Genomic DNA, 17,484 nt, shown 5'->3' on the forward strand with positions numbered 1-17,484 from the left:
TCGGGAGATGGACACAGAAGACACAGGCACAGGCCGTGAGCGGGGTGCCGGCCCCAAGGGGCCGAAGGGGGCTGGCCGAGCCCATCAGCCCGGCCGTCCCCACTCCCCACCAAGCCCGCCCCCCTGCCAAAGGCCACCCCAGGGAGTTTCTTACCAGCGGACCACGGTCCCCGGGGAATCCTGGGGGCCCAGGAGGCCCTGAGGGACCAGACACCCCCTGTTGGAGGCAGAGAAGCAAAGGTTGGAGCCAGGCTGACTCGCACCCACCTGGGAGCCCCCCCTGTACACGGACCCCATCGCCCCAACTGTGCGCCCCAACATTCATCAGGACTCAACCTGCAGTGGCACAGCTTCCCACGGGACCGGGGAACATCACGGCCCAGCCCCCCACCCCAGGGCCTCGCTCAAACACACCCCAGCCAGAAAAGAAAGGTAAGAAGAGGGGACCGACGCAGGGCGTGGTGGCGCACACCCGCCATCCCAGCACTCAGGAGGCTGAGGCAGGAGGATCCCTGCAAGTTCAAGGCCAGCTGGGCTACCGACTGAGACCCGGTCTCCAAAAACAAAAAAGAAGACCGACCTGAGGCTAATACTCACTTGGGGTCCCCGGGCTCCTGGAGGTCCCTCAAACTTCCGCCCCTGGTGGGAGACAGAAGTGTGACCCCTGCTCTAGAGAGGCCTCAGCCCCTCGAAGCCGCAGCACCTCACCTGTTCAACGACTGCAGGTTCGCCCTTCGCGCCCTTCTCTCCAGCGCCCTGGGGGAGGAAGGTGGAGGAGGAGATGCGACCAGGTTCCCAGCCCCCAGCGCGGGCGCACACGGGTGCGCCTGCGCTGTGCCCCTTCCTGTCCTCCTTTCGGCCGGGGAGCATGGGAAACTCAGTCTCCAGCATCCCCTGACCCAACACCGGCACGGCAAGGTGAAGACCACAGCCTCCCAAGGGCCTTAGTGAGGGTGTTGGAAATTTACTCAACCCCCAGGGCTGGTTACAGGGAACTGGCCACCCGGACAGTCGCCGGGGGACCCGTGGGTGTCCAGATCCCACAGGAAGAGCAGGGAGTTAAAGCAGAGCTTGGCAAGCCTGGCGTGGTGGCGCACCCCTGTCATCCCAACACTCGGGAGGCTGAGGCAGGAGGATTGCTCAATGTGAATCCAAGGTCAGCCTGAACTACACAGCGAGACCTTGTCTCCAAAAAACAAAAATTGAAACAAAACAAAGAGCTTGGTGCAGAATAAGCACCCAGAGTTAGTTATAATTCTTTACCTCCTCCTCTGCCCAATACTGAGGCTGGGATCCAAGCACTCCCTTCTCTGCCTTTTTTTTTTTTTCCCCAGTACTGGGGCTTGAACTCAAGGCCTCACACTGAACTACACCCCCATTTCTTATTTTGAGACGAAGTATCGGCCAGGGATATAGTGGCACAAGCTCCTGCCTGGCAAGCACAAGGTCCTGAGCTGGATTCCGGGTACAAAAAAAAAAAAAAAAAGAATGATCGCTAAGTCACTAAGTTGCCCTCCTGCCTCAGCCTCCCAGAGTGCTGGGATGACACATTGGTCGCCACACCTGCCTTGCGTTCTTTTTCTAAGTACAGAGACCAGCTCCCTGCTGCAGAGTCCCGAGCCTGCCTGAGCTCCAGAATTGCCCCCCTCATCACCGGTGGGCATCCATTTGCATGTCAAACAGGGCTGCAAATTCCAGACATCACAACCGCTGTCCTTGACCGTGCTTGGTGACCTCTGAAGTCTGGAGGACCATCCATACTCCATGGACCCACCATGCACCAACCTTTCTCCAGCTCCAGCAGCAAAAAAAAAAAAAAAACTGGGAGTCCCAGACCTGTGCCGGGGCCCCCTCCCCTCTCCTGCCTACACGCCAGGCTTCCCTGAGGCCTCTCTTGCTCCCCCTACTGTCCGTAGTGGGAGTTCCGGGGCCGAGAAAGTTCCAACTCAGAGCGGCTTCTCAGCCAGCCTACACTGAAAGCCAAACGATCATCACGGATCATCACCGCCCACACAGCCGCCGGCCAGCACCCGCTAAATATCTGTCAACTGCCCTGGCTTGAGGCAAGATCAACAGAGTCCAGAGAGAGAATGTCAAGCCAGGCACAGCGGGGCTCGCCTGTCCTCCCATTACTCAGAGAGGCTGAGGCAGGAGGATCGCGAGTGCAAGCCCAGCCTGGGCAGCTTAGCCACTTGGAGAGACCCTGTCCCAAAATAAAGGATAAACAAGAGCCGGGGCTGTCCCTGCCCTGCACCAACTCCGGCCCCCCGGACTCACGGGGAAGATCTGGAACTCAGTCTGAAACGGCTGTTCTGCTGCCCGGAACCTGGGGTCCATAGTGGAGCCCCCTCCTCCTTCCTCCTCTCCGGCTGCCCCCACGTCTGGGAGTCCCAGCTGGGTTCCACCTCGAGGGTCCAGGTCCCCCTGAGACATCGAGACAGAGTCTGTCCTTCTCGTCCCGACTCAGCGCCACCCGCCCCAGCCCCCCTCCCAGCTCCCGCCGCCTGCCCGACCTCCAGGATGGCGCTGTGGCGGCCCAGGGTCGCAGCGGAGGGCACCGCGGGGGCGGGGGCGGCAGGCTGGTTTGGAACCGGGGACTCGGGCTGGGGGGCGTCGGTGGCGGCCTGAGCGGGCGTGGAGGGAGAATCGGGTCTGGGTCAGGCGGATGGGGCAAGAGGGAGGCACGCAGGAGCCCGGCGCCGGGCTGGGGAGCGGCGAGGAGCCCGCACACGTGGAGGCCGCTGGGGCTAAGCGCGGCGGGACCCAGGCTGGCCGGCAGGGGGCGCTGTTCCGCACGGAGGAGGAGCGGGGCCGGGCCGGGCCGCCAGGCTGAGCCAGGCTGGCTACCGAACCCAGCAAGGTCAAGGTCAAGATCCAGCACTCGGGGCCAGACTCCCGGAAGCCTATCCCACGGGCCTCTCCCCAGGCAGCGCTCAGCGGCCAGCAGGCCAAGCCGCAAACAGGCAGCTCCTCCGGCCTAGACAGCTGCGAAGGAACTGGGTCAGGGCGCGGAGGAAGGGGCAGCGGGGCCGCGCTGCTCCTGGCACCCAGCTTTCAGGCCCGAAAGGCAGAAAGGAACTGAGCCCGAGTGCGCCCAGCAACCCGTCGGAACCAGGGCCCCCAAGCCACCCCCATCCAGGGGCCGCCGGCTAATGACTCCTCAGCAAAAGACCCCGACGGTTCCTCCCACGGGGGCCCGGGGGTGATGCACCCACTGACGCTTCCATCGATGGCCTCAACGAGATATCCCTCCTCCCAGCGACCTTCCCAGTGACTGCCCCAAACTGTGACGCCTCCAACAGGACTCATTCATTGGTGACTAAGGAGGACCAGGAAGTCCCTAATCAATCAACTTCTCCTCCAATCGGTGACCTTCCCACAAGGAGTGTCGGTAGGAGCCCACCCAGTGCTCCCAACCCAGGACCCCCGGGCAGTAATCCCACTAACCAGCAACTGGGCTCCTCACTACCAACCCTTGGAGACCCCCAAACTAACAGCCTTGCTCGTGATCCCCTGAAAATCACTCCTCCAACTGGTGACCCCAGCCGGACGAGGTGGCGCACGCCTGTAATCCCAGCACTTGGGAGGCTGAGGCAGGAGGATCATTGTGAGTTCGAGACCAGCCTGGGCTACAAAGTGAGCTCAAGGCCAGCCTGAACTGCACAGTGAGACCTTGTCTCAAAAAAGACAAAAAAAACCACAAAAAACTGGTGACCCCAGTGATCGCGTTGTGCATTGTAGTGGTCTTCCCCAGGTATGACCTATAACCATTAGCCCTAAACTAGGGACAGCAAAAGTATCTCTACCAATGACTCCCATAGAGTGACTCCCATAGAGACACCCAAAATATTGACCTCAATTAACATCTCCCTCAGAGACTCCCCCCAAGCAGCAGTCCCCACCACGGAGGCCCAACAGCGTCCCCAGTTTAAACCTCATGAAAGCCCCATCAGTGAACCCCAAACAATGACACACTAACCTGTGAAGCTATAACATTGGCCTTCACCCGTGCCCCCAAAGAGTAGCCCTCATCACGAACCCATAATAGTCAGGGGCTGACCTGGGGGTGGCTTCTCTTTCTAGGCCCCCAGGACCAGAAGTTAGGGGCACAGGCATGGAGCCTCTCAGAAGACAAAACCAGCCCCCCACCCGCCAGCCTGACGGACTCGGGGCTCAGGGGCTGAGAACAGAGACCGCGGGGGGGAGGGGGGGCGGGCAGAGAGCTCCGCAGTGAGGAGCAGGAGCGAGAGGTGGCCGGGCCTTACCTGGCGCTCCGGGGACGCGGGAGCGGGGCTGGGGGTCAGGCTCCCCCGGTTCCTGTTCTTCCTGCCCTTCCCCTTGCGACCCTGCCCTTTTTTCTTCCCTTTCCCCTTGCCCTTGCGTCGAGGAGGAGAACTCTCTGGGTTGCCCTGCGGGGGCTGGGAAGAGGGAGCCGGTCAGGCCTAGGGCGCCCCCAGCCCTGGCCGGGCTGCGCAGGACGGAGGTCGTCACTCACCCCGGTGGTCGTGGGACCCTGGCTGTCACAGCCGGGCAGGTACTGGTCGCAGGCCCGGAAAGCAGCCTGGGAGTCTGGGCTTAGCAGCAGCTCCTGGATGTCTCCCTGGAGAGAGGCGGCGGGGAGGGTCCCCAGGCTGAGGGTGGGCCCCGGCCCCTCCTGCAGGGGCCCCGCCAGCTCCTGGCAGGCAGCCTCGGTTTCTCCCCACCCAGAGCGACCGTACACGACACCCCACGCCCGCCCCGTCCCTTCGAGCCCGAGCCGAGTGTCCTTCCACGTGTGGGGCCTCAGGAGGGGGACAGGAGAGCCAGGGCCCTGGTCCCGCGGAGGGGACACCCTCACTGTCGCCCACGGCACGGTCACAGAGGAGAGTCACCGCACCACACACGGATACGTCGCTCGGGCACACAGCGCTGCCTTTGTGAACTTCAGCACGCAACCACCCCGCACGCACTCACACCCACCAGCACACCCACAGCCGCACACTCCCACGGCAGGCCTGGTGCGACCGGCCGGACCGCGCCACCGGGGTCATCCTGGCTCTGCGGCCCGGGCAGCACGGGCGGCAGGGCAAACAGCCACAGCGCTGCCCGGTCAGCTGCGGGCACAGCGGCCCGCCCTCGGCCTCAGTGCCCCCATCCCTCCTACCTCAAAAGCCTCCTCCTCCGTATCCCGGGTCCCCAGCACAGTGAGGCCGGCGGCGCTGAGGGATCGGGGTCCCGGGCTGGACACGGGAGGCTGAGGCTCACAGTCAGCCACCAGCGTCACCACGTCACCGTCGACACTGACCGCCAGGCGATGCCACCTGCCAAGAGACGGCCGCAGTGTGTGTACTTCTAGGTCGCCCCCTCAGGGGACCACGTCCACCGCTCTTGCGCTACTCACCTGCCGTCCGCGAGGCTGGGCTGCTGGGGGAGGGGGCTGAAGGTGCCACCCAGGAGACCCGGGGCCGGGCCCAGCACCAGCCCCAGCTGCCGGGCGCCGCGCTCGTCGTAGACAGACAGGAGGACAGACCGGTTGGCCGGCTGGGCCCGCAGCGTGGCCAACACGGAGAAGTTCACAGGAAAGCGCCCATCTGGGTGGAGAGAGCGGCCAGCTCAGGTGGCCCCGGAGGGACCCGCACACCCTGCACGGGGACGCCCACCCCTGCTACCCACTCACCTGGAAAGAGCTCCCGCGTGGGGACACTGGGCAAGCTGGCCTTGCCCACTCTGAATGCCCGGTCACCCTCAGGAGCCCGCTGGGGGCACAAGCCAGGCCCCTCAGGGGCCCCCGCCTGGCCCCCACGCAGGCCCAGGGCCTGAAGGACATCCACGGGGTCCCCTGCAGAGAGAGGCCGGATGGGGAGGAAGGTGATGAGAAGCCAGGCGGTGGCCTGGGATGGGGGGGCTCGGTCCCCCCCCCAGTGTGTGTATGGCTCAGGAAGGGGGAACAGGCCCGGGACAGGCGCCCCCCCCCCGCCTCGCATCCCCCCACCCCGCCCCACAGATGTCCGGCCACTTAGTCTGCTGGCTCCCGCTGGGTTTCAACCCCCACCCCCTTGGTTTTTGGTGAAAAAAAAAAAATCTGACCTAGTTCTGGGATGAATCAGTGCTTCCTGGCCGGAGCCCCAGAGCCGAACTGTCCCTTCTCCCCAACTCCTCCGCAAGGGCTCCCCAGGGCCCCCTCCCTGGCCCGAGCCCCTTCCAGGGAAAACCCGCGTGGAAAGGGGGGCCCTGTGCGCTGCTCCCCCGAATCCTCCTCTGACCTCCGTTTCTGTGACCCTCTCCCTCTGGCTGCCCTGCCTCCAGCGGCTCTTTCTCCCCAGCTTTTAATTTTTTTACTCCATGCAGCAGCATGTAAGGCCTGCATTCCTCACGGGGAGCCGGTCCGTGCTCCCCACACGTCTCAGTTCTTCTCTCACCCGCTTCTCCTCCCTCCCTCCACCCACGGGCCCCCTGTCTTTTTGCACAAGCTCTGTCTCCCTACGTCCTCTTATCTATCTTTTCTTTTGCTCTTGATTTATAACTTGGGTTTCTTGCATAAGAGAAGACGGGTGAAATTTAAGCTCCTGCGTCCGATTCACCTCAAACACTGATCTCAAGGTGCATCCATCTTCCTACAAATGACTCAAGTCTGTCCTTCTTTGTGGCAGAGTAGTACTCCAGTGTATGCAAATACCACGCTTTGTTTATCCATCCACCTGCTGGTGGACTTCGTCCCTTGACCACAACCCACGACCTCTTCCTTTTGACTGTTGACACCTCGGGGCTCCCCCCTCTGACTACTCCTTTCTCCTCCTCAAGGCCCCCAACCTCCTGTCTTTCCCAGGCTTCCCCATCTGACCCGTGAGCTCCTCGTGCTCTCTCCCCGGCCTCCTTCAGCACTCCCTGGCCTCCCCCTCTGACACGCCCCTCTCTCCCCTTTCAGTGGACGAGGACCCAACCTGGCCCAACCCAGGCCTAACGCAGGCCCTTGTCCCCGCCCCACCCCAGGCAGCCCGGCCGCTGAGTGGAACCACATGGCCAGGCAGGGTTCCCCTCCCCCACCCCGCCAGCCGCCCCACTGACCCCCTGACCAGCCTCTCAGCAAGAGCCAGCCTCCCCCAATCCACCGTGACCTCACCCCGGGGAACCCGGGGGGTGCTGGACTTGGGGGGTGGCAGCTTGGATGAAGCCCCTCTCCTCGGCGAAGAAGCTCCTGAAACACCAAGAGCCTCCTTCCTCTCTTTCTGTCTTCACTATTTGATGTCCCCATCCAACTCTCCGTCGATCAATCACTCCAGCAATCAATCGATCGCACTGGCTGCCTGTCACCGGGTATTGGGGTGTTCCTTCCATCCCTGTCTCTCTCGCACATCTGTGTGTGGCTCTCCCTCTCTTCCTCCCTCTGACTCGCTCTCCCAGGCCCATCTCTAATTGCCCGTTCTGGGTCTGTGTCTCTGGAGTCATTAAGAGTATTTGGGTTACAACCCCCTGGGGCCAAGATCCAGGCTCCCAGGCCCCGCTGACCACAAGGCCACTCCCTGTGGAACACTCGTCCCAGCTGTCCCCTCCGGGCCGGGTCCCGGGAGTGGACTGACATCCACAGCGCGACCGGCACCGAGATGTCCCCCCCCCAAGGACCCAGACCTCAGCCTCCACGCGGGGAGAAGGGGTCTCCCCAGGCAACACACATTCGCGTCCCCGAAGTCCTCGCTGGTGCCCACCCCAGGGGACTCCGGCTTCAGCGTGTGTCCCTTTGCAATGACCTTTCGGAAACTGACTGCCCTTTCTTTCCATGGCTGGCCTGGTGACAAGGACACACACAAGAAGCATTGAGCCCCGGCGGCAGGGAGGGGGTGGGGGTCTGTCGGGGACCCAGCCGCGCTGCCCCTTACACACACGCTCTCTGCTCTGTGCCGCTCAGGGGCCCGGGGACAGCATCACATGTGCAGGGAGACAAGCAGGGCTACGATGGGACCCCTCAGGTGTCGGGGAGGGCGTAGGCATGAGTGTGTGGGAGTGTGTGTGCGTGAGACAGACCCTGTGAGCGTGGGGGGCTGAGTGGGCCAGAGAATGGCTGTGCAAGTCATTTCTGTTTTTGTTTTTTGTTTTTGCTTTTCTGGTTTTTTCGGGGGGTTGGTTGGTTGGTTGATTGATTGGCCTTTTTGACGCAGGGTCTCGCTGTATAGTCCAGGTTGGCCTTGAACTCACTATGTAGCCCAGGCTGGCCTCGAATTCATCCTGATCTTTCTGCCTCAGCCTCCTGAGTGCTGGGATTACAGGTGTGCACCGCTATGGCTGGCTGCTTTCCTGGAGCTTTTTGGTTTTTTGGTTGTTGTTTTTAAGAAAGGGTCTCACAGTGTAAGTTCAGTCTGGATTTGAACTCACTAAGTAGCCCAGACTAGACTCAAATTCACAGCGATCCTCCTGCCTCAGCCTCTAGACAGGCATATCATTTTTTGAGATGTAAATATGTGCAAATATCTGTCTGTGGCGGCAGGATTAGGTGCTCTCGTGTGCCCCTTCCTGTGTGTCCAGCCTGGAGCTGATCATCCCGTAGGTCATACAAGTTACTCAGGGGCTGTGAAAGCTCAGACATGTAACCGGGAGTGTGGTTCTCCACACGGAAACTTCTACCACACAGCTGCTGGGACAGCGTGACCGCGTCAGCCCTCGGGCAACTGGCCGTGTTGACCACACTGGTGCGATGCCAGGGGAAGCGTGTGTGAGACCCTGAGAGCGTAGGAGGGTGACAGCAGCGATGACCGGTGCCGCGGTGGCTGCCCAGGCTGCCTGGGCGCGGCCCGGTGTTTCGCATTCCCGGTGTCCCCGGGGGCTGCTATTCTGAGGCTGTAGGGTCATGAGTGTGGGAACGGGGCAAGGGCCAATCCGGGATGACCCACGTGGCCCAGCTGGGGTTCCCAAGGTCAGAGACGCTCTGATCCCTTCCCACTGCAGGATCCACAGCATCCCCGCAACCTCTGGGGCGCCCCCCACCCCGAACCCTATGGGGCGCGGCCAGGCGCCGGGCCAGATGCGCGCAGCTGGGCATGCGTCAGCGCTGAGTCACCCGTCCCGCGGCCCCCGGGACCCCTGGGGGGCCCCTGAGAAATTCCTCGGGAAAAACACCCCAGGCTCGCGCAGCTGGGGAGGGGAGCAGCTTCCACGCACCCCGCCGCCCCCGCCCCGCTCCGCCCCGCCGAGCCCTCCCGAGGCGCTGTCCGTGGTGCTGATCGGCTCTGGGGAGCGAGGGAGGGGCGGGGCGCGGGGGGAGGGGAGCAGGGGGGGAGGGGCGAAGCGATTGAAGGGGACGCAAAGGAAGCTGTGGTCCCCCTGTTATCTCCCACACTCGCCCCTGATCAACAGCAACCTTAGAATCAGTCGCTCATATCTTCCTGGGGGCCATCTACACCCCAAAATCACTACAGTCCTCACAAGGGCACCCAGAAATACACACAATGCGTCTTTCTTCGTTTGTTGAGACAGCGTCTCACTATGTAGTTCAAGCTGACTTTGAACTCACTATGTATCCCTGGTTGGCCTTGATCTCATGGTGAGCCTCCTGCCTCAGCCTCCTGAGGGCTGGGGTGACAGGCATGTGACCTGACACCTAGCTACAATCACATCTGTAATTCATACACACACGCACACGCACACATGCAAATGCACAAGAGTTCATTCTCAAAATTACCCCTGGGGCTGGGGGTATAGCTCAGTGATACAGCAGCTTATTTAGCATGGTAAGGTTCTGGGTTCAAATCCCAACACTGCAAAAAATAAATACAATTTCAATGAATTGCACACAATTTCAATGAGGCTCATGAGGCCTAAGGAGGCCAGTTGGAAGTTCGTTCCTTCTGTTTGGCTTTGTTTTTGTTTTTGTTTTTTGTTGTACCAGGGATCGAACTCTCAACCTTGCGCTTGCTAAGGAGGCACTTATGCCGCTGAGCTATATCCCCAGCCCTCTGGCTTTGGTATTTTGAGAATGGGTCTTGCTGTGTAGCCCAGGCCCGCCTGGAACTTACATCGATCCTCCTGCCTCAGCCTCTTGAGTGCTGGGATGACAGGCGTGAGCCACCAAACCGGGCTTGGAATTTCATTTTGTAAAAGCTCAGCCCCAGACACACGGTGCACACATCTCACAAGACACCCCTTGCAGGGCCCACGCGTGTCTGCCACCCCCTCCAAGCGCACACAGGATCCGCTCTCGGATGCACACACCCCGTGGACTGCACTCGTCCTCATGCAGGGCCGGGAAGCAGCGGGTTTCCAGGACAGCCCCCCAGCTGTCACACCCACAAACTGGCCGGAGTCAGACAGTCCCCCACAGCACGCGCGCCCCCCAATGCACACACCCTACTCTACCCATCTTTGGGGTCTAGCAGGGTCCTGCACCCCAAGATCTGTACCCTCCCTCCCGGCTCACCGGCCTGCGTCACGGGCAGAAGCTGCAGAGCGGCCAGGAGCAGGCAGAGGCCGGCCCGCGACTGGCGCAGGCCCCGGCGGCTCCCCATCCCGGTGGCGCCGGTCTGCAACACGGACGACCGCACAGGGCGGTTGCGGGGCGCGGCGACTCCCGAGCTCGGCGCAGTTGCTGGCGGCGGCCGGCTGCAGTGGGGATCAGCAGAGACTGACCGAGCCCCCGCCCGGCCGCGCCCTGCGCTGCAGCCCTGGCCAGGCGGGGCCGGGAAGGGGGGCCGCTGACAGCCGGAGCTAGAAGTTGGGAAAGTTGCGCCGCACGCTGATTGGCCGGCGGGGGCGGAGCCTGCCAGGAGCTGGGCAGTTCTCAGCCTACCGCGTCTGAAGAGAGGGATCCCCCATCCCGCACTAGAATCGGGGTCCCAGCCTTACCCCAAGCCCGTTCCTCCTAGCAAGCCCCCTGGGAGGAGCGCTTAGCTTCATTTAAACTTTCAGCCTCCTCTGTGCTTTGCGGCGCAGACCTGTGATCCCAGCACTCTGGAGGCTGAGGCAGGAGGATCGCTGCAAATTTGAGGCCATCCTGGGCTACATAATGAGTTCAAGGCTAGCTTCGACCACATAGCAAGACCCTGTCTCAAGAAAAAATCGAAATCCAAAACATAATAAAACAAAATAAAGAATACCTTCAGCCTACATCCAGGGGTGGGGCTGGGGGCAGGGGCACAGCTTCGTAGGGACACCCTTCCTGCTTCCCAAGAGGGAGGTCCCCAGCCTCACCTCTCAGCCACCTGCTTCGCCCCTGTTCCTTAGCCCAAGTTCTCATCCGGCTTAAAACCTCACCGTAGGTCCCCAAATTGGGTTTCTAGCCTTACCCTACACTTTCATCTCTCTGCCCAAATTGGGGGCCTCATACCACTCCCAACTTCTCAACACACAGCCCAATTTCTTTCCCCATTTGTCTGTTTTTGCTTGAGAGAGGCCCTTGCCCTGTAGTTCAGGCTGGTCCCGAATTCACTGTGTAGTGCAGGATGGCCTTGAACTCGACGCAATCCTCCTGCCTCAGCCTCCCAAGTGCAGGAATTGTAGGTGTGCGCCACCACACCCAGGCTCTTTCCCCCTCCTCGATTTTTAATCCTCATGTAAAGAGTCCCTGCATCGCTAGCCCTTATCTCCCTCACTCTGGGTGCACTCGCCCGAACCCCAAATCTTCACCCCTTCCCATCAAATAGGGGAGAGGTGGAGTCATGCTACTCCTGCGGTGAAGCTGAGGGCCCCCTCATCCCACTGGGAGCCCCCAGGGTGGGGAGGTCCCGGGGTCAGGAACTGCTCCTGTGCCTCTGCACAAGTGCGGACAGGCAGCGCCACGCAGAGACGCGGGCGTGTCCCGGCCCTGAGGAGCCCGACCAGGCCACGCCCTCCTCCCAGCCTCGCTGCACAAAGAGCCCCTGTGTCCCTGGAGAGGTGGGGTGGGGCCTCATCTGGCCTGAGGAAGACAGGGGGGCTCCTGCACTGGTGGGGAGAGTGGCCCAACCTCCTTTCCCGGGGACACTGGAGCCCAGGCTTCTCCAGCCAAGACTCTTGAAGCTCTTGCCTGTTTGCTCACTGGGAAGCTCTCCCCGTGGTCTCACTGCCTCACAGCGATCCTCCTGCCTCAGCCTCCCAGGGCTGGGATGACAGGCGTGTGCCGCCACGTCTGGCTGTAAGTTTGGGCTTTTTCTTTTGTTTCGTGTTTTGCAGTGCTGGGATGGAACCCAGGGCCTCATGCAAGCTAAGCAATCCACTGAGCTTCACCCGCAGTCCCCAGAGAGGAGAATGTGATAGCTCAAGGAGACGGGGCGTAGCGGGCTTCGGGGATCATCTCGTCACCTGTTCGGGTCAGACCCAGGGTCCCTGTGCCCCAAGCAGGTCAGGGGTAAGGACTTAGGAGGGCGCAGAAGAGCCCAGGAGGGATGGCGTGGGAGGGGGGGGCAGGCGCCTTCCCCCTGGCCGAGGTCACGTGCCCAGGGACAGGATCAACATGGCCTCCTCGCCGCGGACGGTGCTGATCTCGGGCTGCTCCTCCGGCCTCGGCCTGGAGCTCGCCGTACAGCTGGCTCGGGACCCCAGGCAGCGCTACCAGGGTAAAGCTCCGAGGGGGGGGAGGGCGGAGCTTCCGGAACCCTCAGCCCAGCCCCCTCTGCTGCCAGCTGTCCTTGCAGGTGGGGAGGACCTAGGACCCCCACGAAAGTGCCCTCCCTCTGAACCTCCCTCTCACCCCGCAAACATTCCTTCAGCAAACACCGGGCGCAGGCTCTCCTCTGGGTGCTGGAGACACAGCTGTGAAGAAAAGAAAGAAAACCCTCAGGGCTGGGGCCCAGCTCAGCGGTCGGTTTCTTGCGGAGCACGAGTGAGGGAGGCTCTGAGAAAAACAAAGATCCCTGAGCCGGCCCTGTGACCCCAGCCCTGGTTAGGCCGAGGCAGGAGGATCACTGCAAGCTCGAGGCCACCCTTGGGGGAGAGTGGGATTTTTAGAAGCGCTGGTGTGGGAAGATTTTTCCGAGGTTTGATGTGGGCATCCGGAAGGTGCAGTAATCGCGTGCGGATGCTCAGGCCGGCCTTCGGGCCCCAGATTACTGCTCCTGATAAGCCTCTTACTGTGCTCTGACCTTGGGCCTTAAGGGACCTCGAGATGCATCCTCAAGCCCTAGAGCAGAAGGCTGCGAACTGCGCCGCGCATGAGAACCTCTGACCCAGAGCAGGCTCGGTGGAAATAGGCAAAGGGCTCTTACTCAACAGGAGGCTGCTAAGGCAAGGAGATTGCCCCAGTTGGCAGGCTAGCTTCTCTAGCCCTCTGCCCTCTATTTTAGAGGCACTCACAGCTGAGCGTGAAAATCTGAACACCAGCATGCAGAGTTGTGTCCCTATGTTTGGGCAGATTGGTTACATAAAACTGCCAAAGTAGGCTGAGGCAGGAGGATTGCCACAGGTTGGAGGCCAGCCTGGACTACGTAGTGAAACCACGTCTCAAAAAAAAACAAAAAACAAACCTAAAAAAAAACAACTGCTAAACAGTAATTTGGATATTTTTTATTGTTTTGCTTTCTTTTTCTGCAGTACTAGATATCGAACCCAGAGCCTTCCCCTACATCCTCAGGCTTTTTTAAAACTCTTAACACTGTGACAGTGCCTTACTAAGTCGCCCAGGTGGGGCTGAAACTTAAGATCTTCCTGCCTCTGCCTCCCAGAGTGGCTAGGACTAGAAGTGTGCACCATCATGCCGGGCTTGGCTCATTTTAGAAATGAGTAACCTGAGGGACAGAGATCCTCACGCCGGGTCACCAGCTGGAAAGTGACAAAGCTGGGATTTAAACTTTGGAAGATGAGAAACTGGGCCCACTCTTTTTACAGTCCTGCCACCCCATAACCTCCCAGTTCACAAACCTAGAGCTCCGCACACGTGTAGGTAGCGTGGACACAGTGAGACTGTGCATAAAAGTAAATATAGGCTCGGTATGGTGGCACATACCTGTCATCACGGCCTTGGGGAGGCTGAGGCAGGAGGATCAGCACAAATTCAAGGCCAGCCTGGGCTACATCATGAGTTCCAAACCAGTTTGAACTGCGTGGGAGATGATGTTTCAAAAAAAATTTTTTTTCTTAATTTAAAAACCATGCAGGGGAAAGGAATCTCATTTCTACCCCAGTTCTGCTTCTGTTCCTAGTGGTGGCCACTATAAGAGACCTGCGCAAAAAGGAGCCCCTGGAGGCAGCTGCAGGGGAGACCCTGGGGAGGACCCTCACGGTGGCCCAGCTGGATGTGTGCGACGAGGCGTCTGTGGCCCAGTGTCTGAGCCACATCAAGGGCGGGGATGTGGATGTGCTGGGTGAGACTGCAGCCCTGGGGTCCCCCATCCCCTTTCAGGTCCCCTGTAGAGCCCCTAGGTGGCAAGGCCTGAGCAGCAGCCCCCTGCCACCTCCGCCCTTAGCTGACAGGTAGACCAGTTGGCCAGAAGACAAAGTAGACCAGTTGGCCGGAGCTAGAAACCACAGCCAACTCACTGGGGGTGGTGGAATTAATGAAAGAGACATCTCTCATACGCAGAAAACCATATGTGGTCGGGAAATTGCCTTGGTGAGTCACTCGGGGGAGAGCAGGATGAAGCAGGGAACCAGACTCCCTAAGCGGCTTCTGAGGAGTGTGGGTGTCGCCGGGTTGATGCAATTTGGAGTCAGACCTGAATTGCTCACGCATTACAGAGGATGCTGCTCCCAGGGACCTGTGCTCCCTCTGGAGTTCAGGGTCCCCTCTAACAAATGCTAAGCTCTGTTAAAGCAGCACCAAGTCTCCACATGTAGCTGGGCGTGGTGGCGCACACCTGTAATTCCAGCACTTGGGAGGCTGAGGCAGGAGGTTCGCCCGTTTGAGGCCTGCCTCTGCTATGTAGTGAGTTCAAGGCCAGCCTGAACTACATAGCAAGACCCTAACTCTAAAGAACAAAAACAAAGACTCCATATGTGTTCCCAAAACAGCCAGGCCGAGAGCGGGGTGATTTGAGAAATGACAGGGGAAAGCCTGGGCGGCCTCCATGGTAACATGAACCACCCCTCTTAGTGAATAACGCCGGTGTGGGCCTGGTGGGGCCTCTGGAAGGACTCAGCATTGCCACCATGCAGAGCGTCTTTGACACCAACTTCTTCGGGGCTGTGCGTCTTGTCAAGGCCGTGCTTCCAGGAATGAAGAGAAGGAGACAGGGCCACATCGTGGTGGTCAGCAGTGTCATGGGGCTGCAGGGTGAGGTCTGGGGACCCACTGTGAGGGGTTCCCCCATCTGACCTTCCCCAGGGTGCCAGGATGGCAAATAGACCCAGATTCCTCTGCCACGAGAGCCTGGAGAGCTCTGTTGAGATGGACTCTGAAGCTCAGAAGGGAAAAGCTCTGGGACAGATTAACTATGCCTGCTGTGGTATAAGTAGGTGGTGGGGGGTCTGTGTGGTATCAACAAACAACTACAAGCCAGAATCAACCTCACTTCTAGACATCCCTGAAACACCGGCCCCACCAAACCCCAAAGAACCATCAGAACTCCTTCTCCTGAAACTCCTCCTTGCCAAACACCCCCTAGACGCAGGCCTCCTGAGATGTCTGAATCTAGGACCTTGAGGCTCAGCGGGAAATAGAGTGGTGACTGATTAGTGATGTCTGATAGCAAGCTATCCTGGGGCCACTATTTGCCATCCGTGCTCCTGGGTCTTTCTTCCTTGACCGCTCCTTCCCCAGAAAACCCCTCTTCCCTGCTGTCAATGCAGGTGTCATGTTCAACGACGTCTACGCAGCCTCCAAGTTTGCCCTGGAGGGGTTCTTCGAGAGCTTGGCCATCCAGTTGCTTCAATTCAACATCTTGTGAGTTGGACACTTGAGCAGGGAAGGGACACAGGGACGGTGACGGGGAAGTCAAGATGGGGGGTCATGCATGCCTATCATCCCCACAGAGGAGGATGAGGCAGGAGGATTCCCCTGCAAAGTCAAGGTCAGTCGAGGCTACCTAGTGAGTTCAACCTCAGCCTCGAATACACCGGGAGAGCCTGTCTTTAAAAAATGGTGGGGAGCCGGGGGCAGAAGGACAATGATGGGGTAAGTTGAGGTAGTGGATTGGGGCACCACTCCTGGCTCTGTCCCCAGCGTCTCCCTGGTGGAGCCAGGCCCGATAGCCACTGACTTTGAGGGGAAGCTCCTGGCTCAGGCATCCACGGCTGAGTTCCCGGGCACCGACCCTGACACCCTGCGCTACTTCCGCGACCTCTACCTCCCCGCCTCCTCCCAGCTCTTCCGCTCCGTGGGGCAGAGCCCACGGGACGTGGCCCAGGTGAGTGACCGGACCCTTGGCTCAGGGACGCTGCAGGCGGGGAGTTTCTGAGGTCCCAGGGCTCAGGGCTCGATCACGCAGGCCATTGTCAAGATCATCGGCGCTACCCGGCCACCCCTGCGCAGGCAGACCAACGCGCGCTACGTCCCGCTGACGGCACTCAAAGCCCTGGACCCCTCCGGCCGCCTGTACGCGCGAATCACCCACCGCCTGCTCTTCCGCTGGCCGCGTCTCCTGCACTTCGGCCTTCGCTGCCTGGCCTGTGGCTGCCTCCCAACCCGCGTGCGGCCACGATGATCCGAGCCTCCCTGGATCCTCCCCAGCCCTGAACAACACTGCGATGGAACCTGGGCCTTCACACGGAGCCACATCCCCAGCTCTTTTTGTATTTTTTATTTTGAGACAACGTCTCGCTAAATCACTACGCGTTGCCCATGCTGGGCTGAAACTTGAGATCCTCCTGCCTCAGCCTCCCAGAGTACTGGAATGACAGGCACGGGCTGCGGCACTGGGCTGGCAGGTGCTCTTTGGTACACACTCAACTCAATGAGCCACAGGGACTCTCGCTCCTTCATTCATAAAGTCAGTCAGCAGCTCATCCATTCATAAAGTCACTCAGCTGACTCTGCTCGCCTGTTCTGTACCAGGCATTGCTGAAATCTCAGCCCCTGTGGTCAGGGCTGCAGCAGACAGGGGCCCTGAGCAGGAAGCCAGAGCAGGCAGACTTCCTGGAGAAAGGGGCATTGTTGCGAATCTCAAAGGACAAGATAGATTTTACTTCATCCAGCTGCAGGATCCCAGGACCTGGAATGGGAATACAGGTATGATCAGCCCATGTCACCCCAGAGCTGAGTACACCAAGGGGTCCAGGGTTTCCTGGTCACACACCCTGTGGCAAGATGTGCTACGCACACACCAGCAACGCATAGCTCTTTTCCCAGGGAAGTAGTTACAATAAATATTTAATAGAACTAAATTTCTTCTCCTTCCTCTGCGTTCCCGTGTATGGTTCTGGGGCTGGAACCTAGGGCCTTCACACTGAGCTCCGTCCCCAGCCGGTTTTAAATTTTGTGTGTGGAGACAGGGTCTCACTGAGTTACCAAGTTGTCCAGGCTGGACTCAAATTTGCCATCCTCCTGCCTCAGCGTCTTGGAATGCCAGGATGACAGCCGTGCGCCACCACACCCAGTTTACCAATATAATTATTTAAATACTATTTCTGACCTGCAGTTGGTTGAATCTGTGGACACAAGGCCCCTGGGTG

General features: G+C 60.0%; 2 protein-coding genes across 3 annotated transcripts in view; one reads left to right on the forward strand and one right to left on the reverse strand.

Annotated features, from left to right (window-relative positions):
- The window catches only part of Col5a3 (collagen, type V, alpha 3), a 39,513-nt gene extending 28,859 nt beyond the window's left edge, over nucleotides 1-10,654 (reverse strand). For both annotated transcript variants that reach the window (XR_001231389.1, XM_005405578.1), the window contains exons 1-11: nucleotides 10,385-10,654; nucleotides 5,657-5,818; nucleotides 5,381-5,570; nucleotides 5,144-5,300; nucleotides 4,496-4,600; nucleotides 4,266-4,418; nucleotides 2,514-2,624; nucleotides 2,278-2,424; nucleotides 709-756; nucleotides 598-639; nucleotides 155-217 (exon numbers count right to left, since the gene is read on the reverse strand). Coding sequence is in view for 1 of the 2 variants with exons in the window: in XM_005405578.1 (XP_005405635.1) it covers nucleotides 155-217; nucleotides 598-639; nucleotides 709-756; nucleotides 2,278-2,424; nucleotides 2,514-2,624; nucleotides 4,266-4,418; nucleotides 4,496-4,600; nucleotides 5,144-5,300; nucleotides 5,381-5,570; nucleotides 5,657-5,818; nucleotides 10,385-10,472 (1,266 nt within the window). In the remaining variant the exon portion in view is untranslated. The remainder of the gene's footprint in view (nucleotides 1-154; nucleotides 218-597; nucleotides 640-708; nucleotides 757-2,277; nucleotides 2,425-2,513; nucleotides 2,625-4,265; nucleotides 4,419-4,495; nucleotides 4,601-5,143; nucleotides 5,301-5,380; nucleotides 5,571-5,656; nucleotides 5,819-10,384) is intronic.
- Nucleotides 10,655-12,355: 1,701 nt separating this feature from the next.
- On the forward strand, nucleotides 12,356-17,180 carry Rdh8 (retinol dehydrogenase 8 (all-trans)). The gene is made up of 6 exons (XM_005405579.2): nucleotides 12,356-12,497; nucleotides 14,079-14,240; nucleotides 14,969-15,148; nucleotides 15,664-15,757; nucleotides 16,037-16,220; nucleotides 16,302-17,180. The coding sequence occupies exons 1-6, from the start codon at nucleotides 12,395-12,397 to the stop codon at nucleotides 16,515-16,517; spliced, it is 939 nt and encodes a 312-aa protein (XP_005405636.1). The 5' UTR covers nucleotides 12,356-12,394; the 3' UTR covers nucleotides 16,518-17,180.
- Nucleotides 17,181-17,484: the final 304 nt, after the last annotated feature.

Source organism: Chinchilla lanigera, unplaced genomic scaffold (genome assembly GCF_000276665.1).
Source record: "Chinchilla lanigera isolate Chin_1 unplaced genomic scaffold, ChiLan1.0 scaffold00094, whole genome shotgun sequence".
Classification (NCBI taxonomy): domain Eukaryota; kingdom Metazoa; phylum Chordata; class Mammalia; order Rodentia; family Chinchillidae; genus Chinchilla; species Chinchilla lanigera.